The sequence below is a fragment of the Rhamphochromis longiceps genome, linkage group LG15 (genome assembly GCF_057381845.1).
Source record: "Rhamphochromis longiceps isolate RC_006_pf linkage group LG15, R_longiceps_female_GT1.1, whole genome shotgun sequence".
NCBI classification, from domain to species: domain Eukaryota; kingdom Metazoa; phylum Chordata; class Actinopteri; order Cichliformes; family Cichlidae; genus Rhamphochromis; species Rhamphochromis longiceps.
The window spans coordinates 8,783,324-8,801,524 of record NC_140571.1 but is presented as its reverse complement, the minus strand read 5'-3'; the positions used below and the strand labels follow the sequence as shown (position 1 = coordinate 8,801,524).

Below are 18,201 nucleotides of genomic sequence, written 5' to 3'. Positions count from 1 at the left end.
GGAATGGGCCAAAATACCAGCTACTGTGTGTGCAAACCTGGTAAAGACCTATAGTAAACGTTTGACCTCTGTTATTGCCAACAAAGGTTATGTTACAAAGTATTGAGTTGTATTTTTGTTATTGACCAAATACTTATTTTCCACCCTGATTTACGAATAAATTCTTTACAAATCCTACCATGTGGATTCATGGATTTTTTTTTTTCACATTCTGTCTCTCACAGTTGAAGTGTACCTCTGGTGCAAATTACTGACCTCTGTCATCATTTTAGGTGGGGGAACTTGCACAATCGGTGGCTGACTAAATACTTTTTTGCCCCACTGTATGCCAGTGAAACACTGCTAAACGGCACGCTGCAACTATTACAACAGCATTGCTTCACTGCAGAAGAGTCCACATGCTGAACTACCTTTCACTACCTGAAAACATTTGAAACACACCATGAAATGAAAACTATAAAGATGACTCATGATTGTTGAGCAGCTATAATCCTATCAGACAAGAATGGGACAACTACTCATCTCCTCTTATTGCTCAATAGTTGCTCACGTCTCAAAAAAGCAGATAGGGCCATTTTTTTGTAGGATCCCCTCTTCTTTGAACAAAAGTATGTAAATGGCAACCCACTGGAAACAAACCATTAACTTTCTTCTCAATATTTGACATTTTCCTTGTTAAAATGTTGTTTTCTTTCAGGAAAGCAAATATGAAGGAAAAGTAAGGAATACATTGAGAAACATAGGCTGGAAAAAGAGGAAGTTAAGATAATGTGACGGAAATTGCTCTGTGTGACTACAGATAACAAAATCAGCCAAAATCAACTTAAATGCTGAATGGACAAATTAATTAGGAAATAGCAAGTAAAGAATGAACACAGCGTTCTTAGAAAACAACAAAACATTTTATCGAAAGGTCATTTTAAAGCAATGATTAGTCATCAATTTCTTATTAATCTGACTAACTAAAGTAATATATGCTTTTAGTATTTACAACAAAAGAAGAACAGATTTATAAGACTGACTGAGACTCAGAGTTTCACAACAGGAAGTGCTTTGCATACCCAATCCCAGATGAGAACGCCTTGAATAATAAAATACAGGACAAGAACTGGGTCTGAACAGTTTAGTGAAGGAACAAACTTCAGCAAGTTGAGATCTGGTATCTCAAACCAGAGTTATTCTTCATTATACTGATGAACAAAACCTACAATAATCTATTTTAAAGGTAAGAACATTATTTGCAAAATATATTCAAATAGCTTATTTAAAGTTTAAAGTTTGGTTCATCTAACATAACAAAATACTTCTTTCTTATGCTGTGTTAGATGTACAGAGAGGAGAATAGAGATATCCTGCACAATAATCCAGGTTCAGAATATCACACTGTAAGCACAAAGTGCCAAATCAGCATTAATATATGATATATATGAAAATTGAAATTCCACTAACATGTGTAAAAGTTATTGTGATACTGAAAACAACTATAATTAAGCTGTGTATTCAAGTCAAATATCTGAAATCAGCTTTTGTCTAAGAGAATCTGTGATGTAGAATTTTTTATTTTGTTTTATTAAAAAAAAAAGGTTGTATGCACATGAGTTCATCCTGCTTAGTGGAATTAAATAAAAGGATTGTTGCAACATGTACAAATGAAAGATGAAAGCACTGCTGTGAATGATAACCAGAGGTGGGAGGAGGCAGGTAAAGAGGGTGGTCAGTGGTCAAGTTCACCAATCGATATTTCACAAAAATCGTCCCTGTGATCTCTATTTCCCAATTATCTATGTTGCGTGCAAAAATAATTCTTACTGTTATAATTCTTTTCCAGCATAATGTTAAATTGTTGTTCCTCTTTCTGCTCAATTTCACACCTGTTTTTTTTTTAAATAGTAATGTAGGCATTGTGTAAAAAACAAAATCCCCTCTCATCATCTCCCCTTTAATGATTGATCAAAATGTCAACATGGATCCAGTTTGCAGTCCAAGTCCAGGTGGTCCCTTTTGATTCATAACAATTACTGGATATGTTCATGGGGCTTTTATCCTTAGGGTATTTCAAACATGAGCAAGTTCGTTTAAATTTTGATTTCATTTTAACAGTGTTCTAGACATTGTGAATTTAAAAGGTAAGAGGACTATATGATCACCTTCTGGATAAAAACAAAAGGGCTTTAAAAAGCTTTTCTAAACACAGGAGGAGACGTAAAGCCACTGTTTTAATTTTACAAAAATATTTTACAGCATTTGATCAACACTGAAGACCAAATATGATCCTCATTTCGGATGAAAAACGACATTTTGTTTTTTACTTGTCTCTTGGTAAGTTACTGGAGGTTTTTTCTCAGTCTGACTTCTTGTGTTTTTTCTTGAGTGGACATAGTTTGATTGCTTGTTAACATCATAAGTGACCAATGGGAGTTTTAGTGTCTGCACTGAAATACTCCTGGATGACTGAACGTGTTAAATATGCTTTACTGGATCAATTAGAAAATATCCCCGACTGTTCCATATTTATAATATATTTCACATATTATAGCTATGACTGCAGTATAGGCTGTTAACTGAAGGATATATCTAGATTTACATATCAGGCCTGTCAGGCTTAATCACATCATTTTGCTATTTCTGCTGCAGGCCTCTTGAGTTTTCTACAGTTTATTGGTCAGTAAGTAACACACAAATATTAAAAAAAAAAATAATTGTAATGGCTTTATGGCCAAGGCGACACATTGTGCATCCTTTGTGGTTTTGTTTTTCTCATATCCAGAATGTGAGAAAATGAGGCTGGTCGGACCTTCGCGTTGCTCTGGTAGAGTGGAGATCTTCTACCAAGACAGTTGGGGAACTGTCTGTGATGATCAGTGGAGCATGGCCAATGCTGAGGTGGTGTGTCGAGAGCTAAGCTGTGGGGCAGCTATGGAGGCCAAAAAAGGTGCTTTCTTTGGACAAGGAAAAGATGAGATCTGGTTGGATGATGTACAGTGTGTTGGCCATGAGTCTTCCATCCTTAAGTGTCAACACAGACCTTTTGGGCAAAATAACTGTGGCCATAGTGAAGATGCAGGAGTGGTCTGTTCAGGTAAGCCTAAATAATGTTTGACTTCAGATGTGAGGTTTAACTTTATCAAATAGCATTTTCTCAAAGAAGATGTTTGTGTATTTGTTTTTCCTTATACACATGTATTAAGAACTTTACTTTAGCTTCAAAAATAATATCGTTTTGATGAATTCAACATGTTTACATATGATTTTTTTAAAGATGAAACAAGCAACACATGAAATGTTACACTAGTTGAGAAGGTGGATTTTGTCATTCTCGGACAATCTGGCTGTTTCCACTATTCTCTGATTTTTCTGCTAAGCTAAGCAAGCACTGTACTAACCATTATCATTACCACTGACTGCAGTCACGTAGAATTCCTTCATATGAGCAAGGTGTCAGCTCAGCAAAACCCCCAAATGTCCCTCTCCATGAAATGTGGAACTGTAGTTGAAATTGAGAAATACTGCACAACTAAAAAAACAGCTAACACAGCACTTATGTTAGTCTGCGGCATTATAGTATCTCCTGTTTTAAGTTCCTCTGTGATTATATTTCTGTGAAACAAAAATATAACTGATAAAACTGAATTTTACATATTGCTGTAGAAACCATCATAACCCTGTATAAATTGTAACATGCAATCATGTGTTCATGTGTTTGGTATTGAAATACAGACAGCTATCTGTGTATATTATAGAGAAGATTCATTTATTTGCACAAAATATGAGTACAGATTTTATCACACAATCACAAACATCCATTTTTAGTCTTTTGTTCTTGCCATGTCCAACTAAAGAGGTAATAATGTTTTCCTCCAATTTTTTGGACTACTGAAGTAGTTCACACCAGGAATTTGATATTTAATAGATTTATTATGTGTTGATACTTGCTATAAAGATTTAAAGGTTGTGAAGGCCTACATTTAAAGCATATTTTACAGTGTGCAATGTAACATGTACAATATATGCATTCATATACACAAGACTATAATGATATATAATAATAATAATAATAGTACTAATAATAACATATACATTAATATACACAAAATAAATATTTCTAATCTTTATTACAAACATTTATTTTTGCCCTTAATGTCTAGTGAAAGTGTCAAATGAAAACAGGTAAATTAACAATTTGGCTTACTGGGAAGTACACGTATACCTATTACTGATCACTGATTACTAAGCAAATCAGCTTAAACAAACAAGATAAACCTGTCTGATGGTGATAGCTGACTCCAGTTTTGATTCTGGCCTTAACCAACCAGCTCCTGGCCAAGAAGGCTTTAAAATTAGCAAGCTAACTTAACAAAAAAACTTCCATCCATCCATCCATCCATCCATCATATTATTTAACACCAACTTACCTCTTAGTTTTATATTTAAGAGATATTCGTTATTACATTTTTTTTTATTAACATCATTTACAGAAAATGTGCGGTTTACAAATGGAACCACTCGTTGTAATGGCAGAGCGGAAGTCTACCATGAAGGTCAGTGGAAAAAAGTTTGCAGTGACTGGGGCAAAGAAGCAGCTCAGGTGGTGTGCCGAGAGGGCGGCTGCGGTGATCCTCTCCCTCAGACCGAAACACCCTATTTTGGAGAAGCACGTGACCTCACCGCAGTCAAAACCATCTGCTCTGGAAATGAGACCTCTGTCTCACAGTGCTCAGTTCTAAAAGTCAATGAAAGTTGTGAAGATGCTACTGTTGTCTGTGGAAGTAAGTCACACTTGTGCCCACAAAACTATCACTAATTTGTTGTAAACTGACACTGTTAGACTGTCCCCTTGCTGAATAAACTTACCCTCAACATTTTTTTTAACCCAACAGACAGTCAACCCATTCGGCTTGTGAATGGGACTAATCGCTGCTCTGGTAGAGTGGAAATCTACTATAATTCACAATGGGGAACAGTCTGTGATGACAGATGGGGGATGCAAGAAGCAACTGTGGCATGTCGAGAGATGAACTGTGGCAATGCTCTCGCAGTCAAGTACAAGGCTTACTTCGGGAGAGGCCAGGATCAGGTTTGGTTGGATGATATTGAGTGCACTGGTCATGAGAAGTCCCTTGCTCAATGTCCTCACAGAGGTTTTGGTGAACATGACTGTGACCACAATGAAGATGCTGGTCTCGTGTGCTCAGGTAACACAGGCTCTATTCTGTTTGTTGCTCAAAACTGAGTTTTAAAGAAATTCTTAACAACACCAAATTTTGCTTTGCAGAAACAGTCAGATTGATAAATGGGACTGATGGTTGTTCTGGCAGACTGGAAGTTTTCCATGACGGCCGATGGGGGAAACTTTGTAATAATAACTGGAGCCTTAAAGAAGCTACAGTTGTGTGTAAGGAGCTCAACTGTGGAGTGCCAATAAAATCCCAAAACAACTTCTTTTTTGGTGACAGCTCACTGCGAGGGTTCAGAAGTACATGCACTGGTAATGTGAGCACTATCAGCCAATGTCAACTGCAAGAACACATGGGATCATGTGCAGGTGTTTCTCTCGCATGTGCAGGTAAGAGACTAAAGATACAGATAAATTGTGCCACCATTTTCCAAGGATAGCAAGCGTCATGTTTGATTATTTAAGAAGAATAGCTTTTGTCCATTATCTTTTTTTTACTAATTGTTTACCAGTAAATTAAATTAAAGGTTCGAGGCTCATCAGAAATAATAAATCTACCAACCCAGTGGTAGACACTGACAAGTTAAAGATAACATAATGGTTTCTAGTTATGCATTTAGTAATTTATAAAGGCAAAGGTCATTTGTATTATAAGAAAATATTGAGTGAATAAGAATAGTAGGGAACAGTATAAATGTGGACGTGGCCCAGGTGGATACAAAGTATAACTTTGGATGGATACAAAGTTATACTTTGTATAACTTTGGATGGATGGATCCACGTTACATCAAAGTTTCAGGAATTGCTCAGCGATGGAAGTTCATGCCATGAAGCTCCTAGCACACAGTTGTTGTGCTGTTGTGCTGACTTTAATGCTAGAGGTCTGGAACAGTTATTAAGTCAGCAGAACACATTAAACTATCCTACAACACTATCCTAGCTAATATAACCCTTGGGGTTCATGTGTGGACACTCAGCAAACCTACAGTGGGCTGCCTACATGGGACCACACTGTGGTCAGAACATGTGCCATGTCTCCTCCCATGCCCAAACCAGGAATATTTGCTTTTTAGCAAAACATATAAACCACTACCCTTTGGAGTCACTTGCTCTCAAAGAGAAAAAAGTTCAGATCCTATCAAACAAGTTTGTCTGTCTCTATAAACACATCTAGAGTGAAAAGAAGTGAGTGAAGAAGAAATGGTCAATGCATTATGGGCAACTTCCAGCAGCCCAGGTCTACTGCAACATAACTAAAGAGCATTTAGGCTTACCTGATCTAGCTGTAACTATAACTTTTAACAAAATAGGAAAGCTTTTAGTCCAATCTTAAAAACAGATAGGGTGTCTGTCTCTTGAATCCAAACTGGGAGCTGGTTCCACAGGAGAAAGGGGGCAGAAAGCTGAAGACTCTGCCTCCCATTCTACTTTTAAATATCCTGGAAATCACAAATAAGCCAGTAGTCTGAGGGAGAAGTGCTTTATTGGGCGGGTATTGTACTATGAGGTCTTTAACATAAGAGGGTCCCTCATTATTCAAAATGAATAATGAGTCTGTTTTTTACAATATGCATGTAACTGCATGTAGCTTAATAGAATCAATTTGAAAGTTTGTAATATTTATTGGTAATGCCTTAATGTGTGCCCTCAGGTCAACCACCACTAAGGCTTGTGAACGGCACTGACCGATGCTCTGGCCGAGTGGAGATTCTGCATGACGGCCAGTGGGGAACAGTGTGTGATGATGAATGGGACTTCAGAGATGCTGAGGTGGTGTGCAGAGCCATGGACTGTGGAACACCTCAGACTGCCAAATCCAGTGCCTTCTTTGGTGAAGGCCAAGGATTGATCTGGCTTGATGATGTCAACTGTCTAGGTAACGAGACGTCACTTGTGCACTGCAGACGTTCCTCCTTTGGAGAAAATAACTGCGGTCATGGTGAAGATGCAGGAGTGATTTGTTCAGGTACAAACTGTTGATGTTTCATTTCATACAATGCCTTCTTTTTACTTTTAGATGTTACTTTGTTTTGTTTTTTCTGATTAGCATTTTATTATAAATTATACTGTAGTTATTTCTACAACACTAATAAGAATATCACATGGATTTCAATGAATTCACTTTTTCTTTCATATGAACACCAGCTCATTGCTGATTTTCTCCTCTTTGCTTTGTAGCTACCATTCGACTAATCAATGGGACTGACATGTGCTCAGGAAGGGTGGAGGTCCACCATGGTGAACACTGGTCACCAGCACTTAATGTCAACTGGGGGAGGAATGAAGCTACAGTGGTGTGCAGAGAGATGAATTGTGGAGATCCTGTCAAGATGTCAGGGTCATTTGGTCAAGGTGGAGATCTGAGAGGGTACGAGATCCATTGTAATGGTAGAGAGACCTCTCTCACACAGTGCTCATTTAGAGACTATAGCAGATCTGCCACGAACCGTGTTGAAGAAGCCTCTGTGGTATGCTCAGGTAAGACTTTATGTCAAATTAAATTAGAGTTTCAAAATGTAAGTGAATCAATGATAGCCTTCTTAAAAATATTAAATATAAGTGGTTCCAATTAATGTGTTGATGCAAACAACCAGACAGATATTTTTTCATAGTTGAAACCCATGTGTTGATGCATCTGGTACCAATACCAAAAACATGGTCGCTATGTTCAGACATGTGAGCTATGCCTGAGCATGTACTCTAAGAAGGTCACTAGGATCAGGCAAGCCAACGTACACACAGATGTATAAGCACACAAAATAATTAGCCTGCAACTTTGTAAAGCAACAATGAAATACATAGTTATCTCATCTGTTCAGATGATTAACCTCCTCTTCAAACAGCAGGTGTAAGTATCATGAATTCAGACGCACAGACACTGAAACTTAACAAAGGCTAAGACAATGTAAACAGGATTTAGTGTTTCTGTTTCTGACCTGGCCCCTAAGTTGGATTTCACGTACATTAATTTGAAAACAATGATTTTCAGGTAACGTGAGATTAAATGGTGGATCCACTCGTTGCGATGGAAGAGTAGAATATTTTGATCAAAACCAGTGGGGGACTGTGTGTGCTGAATCCTGGGACATGAATGATGCAACAGTGGTGTGCAAACAGTTGGATTGTGGGAGGCCCCATAAGCTTCTTCAGCTTGGCCCTGGTACAGGACAGACCTGGAATGATCAAATTGAATGCAATGGAAGAGAGTCTACATTGACTCAGTGTCCACAAAGACCATATCCAGACAGGACTTGCAACAACACTGTATTGGCTGGTGTTTTCTGCACAGGTAAGAGAAAAACATACAATAAAGGCTGTGAAACTATGTGAAATGTCAATAAAAACAGAATTCAGTAATGTGAGAATCTTATAAATCCATGGTTGATTCACAATAGAACCTAGAAAACACCAAAATTTGACATTCTTCTGGAAAAGCATTGATGACTATGAAATTAGCAGCTTACAAATCTGGAAAGAATCAAAATGCTGCATATAAGTTTTAAAGCAACATGTGTTTCCATGCAAGATGATGTTTATATCTGGGAACGCTTTGAGCAGTTGGAAATATAGCAAATATTTTTCTTACATTTTGTCAGTTGAAATATTAGATTTTTTTTTCCATGGTTCTATTGTGAATAAAATATTTTCTTACTGAATTCTGTTTTCACTTAGATTTTAAACAGTGTCCCAACTTTTTAGGAATTAGATTTGTACAAAAAATGCCAGAATGTAATGTCGGCAGCTCTTCTAAATTTAAATAATGTACAATATATCCCAAAAGGCTGATTCTGTTCATTTGCACGTAGCGTTTTCAGTGGGAGAAACATTTCGTCACTCATCCAAGTGACTTCTTCAGTCTCAGCAGACTGCAGGTCTCCTCAGCCTTATAAACAGAACATGATGAGGTCCATTCCTTGATCATTAATATTTGATCAGTGGTTGTTGATCAACGGTCATGACAATTTGCATTTTAATTATCAAAGAATTGACCTCGCAGCTCATTGTTCATTCAGTTGTGCTGGTTTCAGTTATTATGCAATGTACTGTTTATAAGACTGGGGAAACCTGCAGTCAGCTGAGACTGAAGAAGTCACTTGGATGAGTAACGAAATGTTTCTCCCTCTGAAAACGTTACGTCCAGATGAACAGAATAAACCTTTTGGGATTTACTTAGCTGGATGATTGAGCATGCATCAAGACTGTACAATATACCTAAACACATCACAGTTATTTTGTTGATTATTCTTCCACACCTGTGGCTACATTTTTGGTTTACTTGACTTCACAGGAAGCTTGGCTATCCGGGTGGATAACAGTAACGATGAGTGCTCTGGAAGAGTGGAGGTACGTCATGGCGAGCAGTGGCACACAGTGTGTGACACGGACTGGACTCTAAGTAAAGCTCAAGCAGTTTGCGAGACGCTGGAGTGTGGACGTGCCATGAATGCTCCTGGTGCTGCTTTTCACGGCCCAGGCAGTGGACCAGTGGTGGAGGCTAGCTCTTCATGCTTTGATAATGTGACATCTCTTCAGCAATGCTCAGTCAAAGGTTTTACAAGAGCAACCTGCGGGCATGAACATGATGCTGGTGTTCTCTGTGCAGGTAAAGACTTTTATCATTGTGTGTTCAAAATTCTCAGATATTTTTTCCTAACATCAAAGACAGTATAAAAGATGAATGTAGCTCCAAGTGTCACCAACTGGTTTGTGAAGTCCTATTATGGAGCCTTGAGATTACTCTTTTTTCGTAGTCACCATCTTGGTGTTTTAAACTAGAGGTGATGAGAAACAGGCTGTTTGAACTGGGAAACCACATGCTAATGACATAATTGTAGCTAATGTAATTACCGGATTTGACCAAGTAATGTGTTACATTACCGCGTTACTGGGAAATGTAATGTGATTACAGTTATTTTGAAACCCGTTAAATGAACAGCACTGCTTATCTTACTCTATAGATTAAAAAACAAAATGTAAAACATATTAAAATGTTAAAGTGACTAATAAACTAATAAACTATATAATATAAGTAATATTATACTTCAGTATTTTGTTATTAGTTGCAAAAGTCTGTATATGAGCTATATGATTCATGTATTAATACAAAAATATTATTTTAAGGACTTTCCTTTGCACTTGTATTCACTCTTTCTGCTCTGTTATGCAGCACAAGTCCAGTTGGTGGGTGGCTCAGGTGAATGCTCCGGCAGAGTGGAGGTCTTCTATAAAGGACAGTGGGGAACTGTGTGTGATGACGATTGGGAAATGAGCGATGCCGATGTAGTATGCAGACAGCTTGGTTGCGGTCATGCCGTTTCAGCACCTGCAAGTGCCCATTTTGGTAGAGGCAGTGGCCCTATATGGCTGGATAATGTGGAATGCTCAGGCCAAGAGTCTGCACTTTCACACTGTTCACATCCTGGTTTTGGACAAAATAACTGTGGGCATGGTGAAGATGCCAGTGTTATCTGCTTAGGTAAGAGACAAAGCTCATTTTGAACTAACAAATGATCTCATTGCTTGTAAGAATACCGTGTTGGCAGTTACACAACATTAATTTTCTCTTTTAGGTGCTCTGCAGAAGCCTGAAATCACGATCAACCCTGGGGTAGAGGTAAACTGGGGTGACAAAGTTGAAATTACCTGCACGCTAGTAACAGAACACATGGGCGGTACATTTCTCCTGAAAAAAACCCAAGGGTCATTTCAAATGGAGAAATTCTCAGATCAAGCTTCTGCAACCTTTGTCTTCCCTAAAGTGGACTTTAGTCAGAAGGGTTCATACTACTGTGAATATCAAAAGAAAATGGCCAATCAAATCATCTACTATCCTCAAGGAATTCCTGCTGACCTCTCTGTTGTAGGTCAGTGAATATCATGCACAGTTTTTGTATACTTGTTGGAAATTTGACTTTTTCTAATATATATTTATATATTTATATTGTTTGCAGTTAAACTGGAAAAACCCAGCATCTCCCTGGTGTCCCCCCATGCAATGGTGGTCTACAGTCCCGACAAAGTATCAGTCACCCGAGGCAGCACCTTCTCCATCACTTGTTCTATTCATTCCATTTACTCTAGAGGTTTCTTCAGTTTGATAAATTTAAACACGAACAATACTGAAACAATGTCAGCATTTGGCTACTCAGTCTTATACCTGGCCACTTTTGAGCTCCCTTCAGTAGATTTTAAAGACCAAGGATCGTACACGTGTCACTACAGCGTTAACATCTCTGCAATGTCCTTCTCTTCTGCTCCTTCAAGGAACCTTTATATCTCCGTTACCTGTAAGATCTGAAATTGAAAACAATAAATATATATTACTTTATATAGTATTTATATGGTTATTGTTGTGTCTAACTCTTTTTATTCTTACAGCAAGCTCATCTTCTTCAGTTGTCGCAGCTGTTGTGGGTGTGCTAGTAGTTTTGCTACTCCTCGTGGTTATTATTTTCCTGGTCTGGAGAAGGAAGTGGGGGGTTTCTGGTAAGAAACAGTTTTTATAACTCCATTATCCTCTTTTTTATGATACATATTGTCTTTGAAAGTGCTCTAAACTATTTTGATGTTATCAATGGACAAATCTACTATGCATAACGTATGAGGTGGCACTTGTAGAGATGAATGTACTCATTATTATTTAGGTATTTTAAAGCAACTTTGGAGTCCTTGTTTTGATTTTATAAACACCAGCATTATTCTCTGGTAAACCCACTGAAATCTTTCAATTGAGCAGTGCTCAGTCACATCAAACTGGTTAAGGAACTACTTTACTACTAAACCTTTTCAACTTTATTTCAGAAAATTCACTAAATTGTACCTTTGGGATTAATAACTCATAAAAAGTTATAATATCAACAATACCTTCACTTTTCTCAATCACATCTTTAAGGCAGAAAACTGTGAGAAGAGTACGCAAAGTGAAACACTGAAAAGACACAATACACACACAGCTTACTTTTTGTGATTTAAATATCGACATGGCTTAACATGACATATTTTGTAGTTTAGCTGAGGTTGTAGTTAGATCATTTTAAGATCTGATAAAGACTGGATTATTTCCATTATGTCTTGACAAGTAAAACCTTTGAACTAAAAGAAGGTGCACTTTCTTTTTCACATGACTGTAAGTGGCAATATGTTGGCTGTCTCACCTTCATCATTTGTTAGAGATATTTATATTTACCATACTTTCCAGACCAGTTGGTGTGATATGCATAACTCCTGAGAGTGAATTTACACTGAAACAACAGAATCTCATAACCAGTGCATTGTTGCTCACTGTCTTCTTGAGGTGTAACTGAGCAACTGATTACACTGTTATCAACTTTATTTCTTTATAATGTCAGTGTTGATCCTCAGCAGCACCTTGAATCAGTTCATTGGTTCACTCCAATGTTTAAAAAAAAGGACTGCTAACGTTATGGTGATGTTTGCTCCATTTTCAGAAGTCATTGTTCAGTTTAGTAACAGATTTGGAGCAGCAATAAAACAAGAAATGGAGGACAAAACCACTGTAGCCCTTGATGAAAGGTAAGGGGAAAAAATGAAACATGCATTTCAAACATGCACAAATATTTTGAATTTAAGAAAGTTTAAAAATATATATGATATGATTATAATTGCCAATTTTGTGCTCTTTGTTCTCTCCTTCAGAGAGAGGAATAACCAACTGTATGAGCCATGCACTCCCAGCCCAGAACAGAGTAAAACTGATGCAGATACTGATAGCAATGCTGAGAGAGCACCCGAAGACCTGGCTGGAAAAGTGTGTTATGAGCTTGAACCTCTTGTTGTTTCATGATAACATGTATGAAAACATAACCTCAGTAATGTGGTTTTAGTAAATATAAAGAGGAGTATAACAGTAGGCTAAAAAGCAGAACTTTAGTGAAATATTTGCAAAAAGTTTCATTTCTCTTTTGACATCTAAACCACATCCATAGTGATGTTGCAATGACCTACTCTGAACCATAGTTTTCAACGCAACAGCAAAGTGACTACCAAACTATTTCAGATCAGCAAAATAAACACTTTCATTCTGTGTGAAGTTGCTCTTTAGGACTGTTTAAGGATTGTCGGTTTTTTAAATTCTTTTTTCAACAAATAATTCATAAATCTTCAGACTTTGTTTCATTAAACCTGAGCTGTTTCCAGTCTTTTAAGAGAACTTTAAATGATTTGTTTAAAATAACATGTATGCTTATCCTGTCAGAGTATTCCTCTTTCATGCAAAAGTCTTTTTCACGTGTTTTTATTTGGTAATTTTTGTCTGCACTGAGTGATTCTCACACTTCAAGGTTCAAGGACTTTTACGAAGATGCCTATTATGAATATCTTGTTTGACTTTAACACTGACTATATTTCATGATGAGTTGCTTTTTCTTCTTAATCTTTTCTGGTATAAGAATAAATATGTACTTCATATACAACATGGGTCATTTGTTATACATGGTCCATTTGCACATCATAATTTAATTATCATAATCACAGATTAAATATATACGTTATAGAGGTCCTTCAAGTATCAAAGAGTATCAAAACTGACTATATCAATAGCATATCATTAGTCGATACTGGAAAAATATATAACTTACACATTTCATTAAATATAAATATTTAGGTTGTACATAACTTTTATGTAAAATTCTCATTGTAATTTAAAAATATCTCAGTAGACCTTTGGTCAAAATACATTTGTAGATTAAATAAGCTACATAAAGTACAATATATTTAGATTAACAAAATTTAAAGTGTCAAATGGAGAAGTCTGAAGAAGTCAGTTTGATAAGTGACGAAATGTTTCTCCCACTGAAAATGCCTCGGTATTTACTGGGATTTACTTACCTGGATGATTGAGCATGCATCAAGACATTTTGGATTTTAGTTTTTAAAGAACATTTTTTTTATTTTGCAATTTTTTTAATGGTGTTTATTCCTGTTTTCCTTCTCTGGGAATAAACCTTTACTGATTGGACCTGCTGAGTCTGTGCCCTGGGTTCTGATTCGCTTGCTCCCCCTTGTGTTAAAGAACCTCCTGGTGTGACATTTAGGCCCACCAGCTTTAGTGTCTACGTACACACTGTACTGCCAAGTATTCAGTCACCTGTCCAAATCATTGAATTCAGGTGTTTCAAACACTTCCATGGCCAGAGGTGAATAAAATCAAGCACCTAGGAATGCACATTGCTTCTACAAAGATTTGTGAAAGAATGGGTGTGAATGAGCTCGGTGCAACAAGTCCATTCATGGAATTTCCTCACTACTAAATATTCCATTCAACTGCTAGTGGTATTATAACAAAGTGGAAGTGATTACAGCAATTAAATTAGGCCATATAAAATCAGAGAGTGGGGTCAGTGGATGCTGAAGTGCACAGAGGTCCCCATTTTTCTGCAGAGTCAATCACTACAGACCTCCAAAGTTCATGTGGCCTTGAGATTAGATCAAGAACATTGCTTAGAAAGTCCCATGGCGTGGGTTTCCATGGTCGAGCTGCACCCACGCTACATATCACCAAGTGAAATGCAAAGCGTCGGTTGCAGTGGTTTAAAGCAGGTCACCGTTGAACTCTAGAGCAGTGGAGATGTGTTCTCTGGAGGGACACTTCTACATCTGGCAAACCAATGGACGAGTCTGGGTTTGACACTTCCCAGGAGAATGGTACTTGTCAAATTGTGCCGAGTGTAAGTTTTGTTGAGTGGGGTTGTTGGTCGAGTTGGTTGGCTCCTTAGTTCCAGTGAAAGGAACTCCTAATGCTTCAGCAAACCAAGACATTTTGGGACTGTGTAATCCTCCCAACTTTGAGGAAATAGTTTGTGGATGGCCTCTTCCTGTTCCAACATGACTGCACACCAGTGCACAAAGCAAGGTCCGTAAAGACATGGATGAGTAAGTATATGAAGTCAAAGGCTTCATATGTGTGTATAGTTTTCTAGTTGATTAACAATTGTTTTGGGTAAACTCACAAGTGTCCTAGTGACAACCAAGGTGAGCATGCATACAGGGCTAAATGAAATCCTGGCAACTTTTTGTCTGTTATTTAGTGCTTTTACTTTACAAGCCAAAATTTGTCTGTAACACAACTTACGCAGTTGTGTAAAAGGTACAATAGTTACCTGTGAACTTTGATGAAATGAAAGTGCCTAAGGAAATGTAGCAATGTGGTTATCTATCAATCCATGTGTGTGTATACATGTTTAGACATCTTTATGAGGACGGGAAATTGGCTTGCCACTATACTTGTAGGGGGACAAAATGCCTGTCAGTTTGAAGGCATTTTTGAGGCTCAAAATGTAGCTTTAGTGTCAGGGTTACAATTAGTTTATTGTTAGGTTTAGGCTAAGGGTTAGGGCAACACATTCATTCTTGATGGTTACGGTTAGGGTAACCGGCTAGGGAAAGCATTATGTTAAATAGATGTCCTCACTAAGATATGAAATAGAGTGTGTGTGTTTGTGTACTTGACTGGTTTCACAACTGAAGTAGACAGGCCACAACTCGAAGTGCACTCAGTCCTGTAGGTGTGTCCTTGCAGACAGGTAAGAGTTGTCCAAACCTGTTTACTTTGTGTGTGGTTGCACCAGCAGTGCCTGCATATCTAGCACAGGATCACTCTGTGACTTTCCACTTCTCTCTGCGCTTCTGTCATTCCCACTCTGTCATTCAGTGTTTTTCTGTATTGGACTATTCCTGTTAATATAGCAGAAATGCCAGTCAAAGTGTTTTTTACAAGTGTGAGTGGTTCTACACAGGTACAGTACACAATCTTACTTGTCTTGTTCTTTTATTTTTAGCCAGTGATTAATATATATCACTGATACTATCAAAATATTGTGAGATGTGTGTAAAGTATTTACTTTTATAGACAATCTTACTGCTCTCTATGCACAACTCAGCAACTTTTATTATATAAGAAAACTTTTTATAACAAGTCACACAGCTATTAGTCTTGATAACGGATTAAATATGCCTTTTCAGATTAAGAAGAACCAAGAGAGAGTCTTTTCTATCTTAAACGCCAAGAAGATCCCCTTTCAACCTGTGGACATTTCTCAGAGTTCTGATGATAAGGATTTAATGAGGCAGGGAGCAGGAGATCCGACCGCGCTTCCTCCACAAATATTCAATGGAGACGTCTACTGTGGAGTAAGTCTCATAGAATAACTAATAATAAGCTGAACCTGCGATTCAAAACTTAAAATTATGATCAGATGTGTTTTATTTACACGCTTGCTGATGTCGTCACACAAAAAAAGAATAGAAACCATGTGGTTAGTCTAAGGCGTGGACACAGTTTTAAAATCAATATTTACACTGTATGCTAACTACTGGTTGTTCACACAGTTAAGCCAGGGGACAGAAATACATGGAGAAATGCATACATACCAATACTTTGACTTGTACACTCCCTGTTCATTCAATCACTCATCAGATTTCAGCCTTCCAGTTAGACTTAGTGAGACAAACTATTTGCTTGCAGAGTATTCCTTTCATCCTTCCAACTTACAAATGGTATATATACAGTTATATCAGAAAACTGAAAGATAGGAGGAAAGAACCTGATTGGCAGCTTTTGATACAGACATTTATGTACCCACAAGTAATGAAGCATGTTAACGTTTTGCCATAGCAAACTTTAGTTTGTGTAATACTTTAGTTAAGGACCGAATATCTCCAAAACATTGAAACCTTTTAACTGCACTATAGACTGTGTTCAATTTACTTTTTATAACAGATAAAGACTACAAGCATGCAAACAATGAATATTGCCAAAAATACCTGAAGACCCAACCCATCAAAAATAGCCAGAAAATTAAGATTTTTTTGGAACTGAGATGTTTATTAACCCATATAACAAAGGCAATTTTTTTTCCTATGTCATGTTGTGTATGATATATTTTTATTATTATATATTTATTATATATTTTCTGAATCACATTTGATACATTGGCAACTTTTTGTTAACAACAATGTTACTTTTAGTTTAAAAAAAAGAGTTTTGTCCATAATATTTTGAAATTATGGCAAGTATTGATCGTGTTGATGAGATAGAGGTCTCAGACACTCATGAATCGAATATAATACCAAGGGCATTATAGGGTTAAAGCTCAAAAAATGCTGTGGTACAAAGACAACATCAGAAAGAGGTGTGAAACAGTCCAGATAGTCTTTCCCAAAGATATTAATTATTTGACAGCAGTAAGCCAATCAGCCACAGCAGAAGCTGTTTTAAGATTTCAACTTTTTCCTGCCACAAAGCATCTTAATATTGTTTGTTTTTCTCATTCTCTTAAATCTGCCATTTTTTCCTTTTTTATTATCCAGTGCAAGAACAAATTCAACTGAAAGAATTGGGCTATAAAGAAATGCAAAGAAAGATAAAACAAGAAACCCTTATTGGATTAAAAAATGCGTACCCAACAGTAGGGTGCTGTTTTGCGTGTTCATGTGCAGTTGAGTTGTGTTTTTAATGGTTTGTGTCTTTTTGTGGGTTGTGAACATGAACATATGCTTACCCCAGTAAGCATAACTGTAGCTAATGGTGATCTCAGTTATCTGAATGTCTGGCTTGTTGTGTTGTATGTCATATTGGACAAATGTACAGTACACAGTGCAATATTTTTAAATAGGTTAATAATGCCTTTGTACTAATAGTGTTTTCACTCTGTTTCTCGGAATCCATCATGCATGTCTTCTCTTTTACAGGACATCAGTGCATTTGACAATGCAATAGAGATGGAACAATTGGAGGACTTCCTTAAGCTCTGAAAGGAACAGTGACAACAACTACATTGCCATAACCAACTAAACCTGTTAAAGAGGTGTTTTTTGTTCTTTTTCTTACTTTGTTTTTACCCACACTTGTGTGATAATATATCATGTATTCAAGTTTCCTCAGAGCTAGTCCTAGAAATGCAGTTTTTTTTAAATAAAAAAATGCTCAGAATAGAATTGCAAATGGCCTTCAGTGACATTTTTTATTTGTGAAGTTTATGTGAGACCACATCCTCTGTTCTCTTCGTGTA

At 37.1% G+C, this 18,201-nt stretch overlaps 2 protein-coding genes across 3 annotated transcripts; both read left to right on the top strand.

Moving 5' to 3' along the window:
• The first annotated feature begins 1,135 nt into the window (after positions 1–1,135).
• LOC146652014 (scavenger receptor cysteine-rich domain-containing protein DMBT1-like) lies at positions 1,136–13,569 on the top strand. 2 transcript variants are annotated; one of them, XM_085383356.1, is made up of 17 exons: positions 1,136–1,225; positions 2,242–2,319; positions 2,635–2,661; positions 2,768–3,079; positions 4,476–4,766; positions 4,878–5,192; positions 5,273–5,563; positions 6,825–7,139; positions 7,352–7,651; positions 8,163–8,462; positions 9,462–9,776; positions 10,341–10,649; positions 10,744–11,037; positions 11,125–11,460; positions 11,552–11,659; positions 12,622–12,706; positions 12,830–13,569. In XM_085383356.1, the coding sequence occupies exons 2-17, from the start codon at positions 2,268–2,270 to the stop codon at positions 12,975–12,977; spliced, it is 3,798 nt and encodes a 1,265-aa protein (XP_085239482.1). In that variant the 5' UTR covers positions 1,136–1,225; positions 2,242–2,267; the 3' UTR covers positions 12,978–13,569. The 2 variants fall into 2 exon arrangements, with proteins under 2 accessions (XP_085239482.1, XP_085239481.1); XM_085383355.1 differs by lacking the exon at positions 1,136–1,225 and adding an exon at positions 1,988–2,126.
• Positions 13,570–15,745: 2,176 nt separating this feature from the next.
• Positions 15,746–18,134, top strand: LOC146652013 (SH3 domain-binding glutamic acid-rich-like protein 3). Its single transcript, XM_085382551.1, has 3 exons — positions 15,746–15,927; positions 16,154–16,321; positions 17,882–18,134. The coding sequence occupies exons 1-3, from the start codon at positions 15,883–15,885 to the stop codon at positions 17,942–17,944; spliced, it is 276 nt and encodes a 91-aa protein (XP_085238677.1). The 5' UTR covers positions 15,746–15,882; the 3' UTR covers positions 17,945–18,134.
• The last annotated feature ends 67 nt before the right edge of the window (positions 18,135–18,201 follow it).

Coding starts and splice junctions, on each gene's coding strand:
- LOC146652014 (XM_085383356.1), top strand. CDS start 2,268: ATGATCCTCATTTCGGATGAAAAACGACATTTTGTTTTTTACTTGTCT. Junction 7,652..8,162: donor AGCCTCTGTGGTATGCTCAG/GTAAGACTTTAT, acceptor AATGATTTTCAG/GTAACGTGAGATTAAATGGT. Junction 8,463..9,461: donor GGCTGGTGTTTTCTGCACAG/GTAAGAGAAAAA, acceptor TTGACTTCACAG/GAAGCTTGGCTATCCGGGTG.
- LOC146652013 (XM_085382551.1), top strand. CDS start 15,883: ATGCCAGTCAAAGTGTTTTTTACAAGTGTGAGTGGTTCTACACAG. Junction 15,928..16,153: donor GTGTGAGTGGTTCTACACAG/GTACAGTACACA, acceptor ATGCCTTTTCAG/ATTAAGAAGAACCAAGAGAG. Junction 16,322..17,881: donor ATGGAGACGTCTACTGTGGA/GTAAGTCTCATA, acceptor TCTCTTTTACAG/GACATCAGTGCATTTGACAA.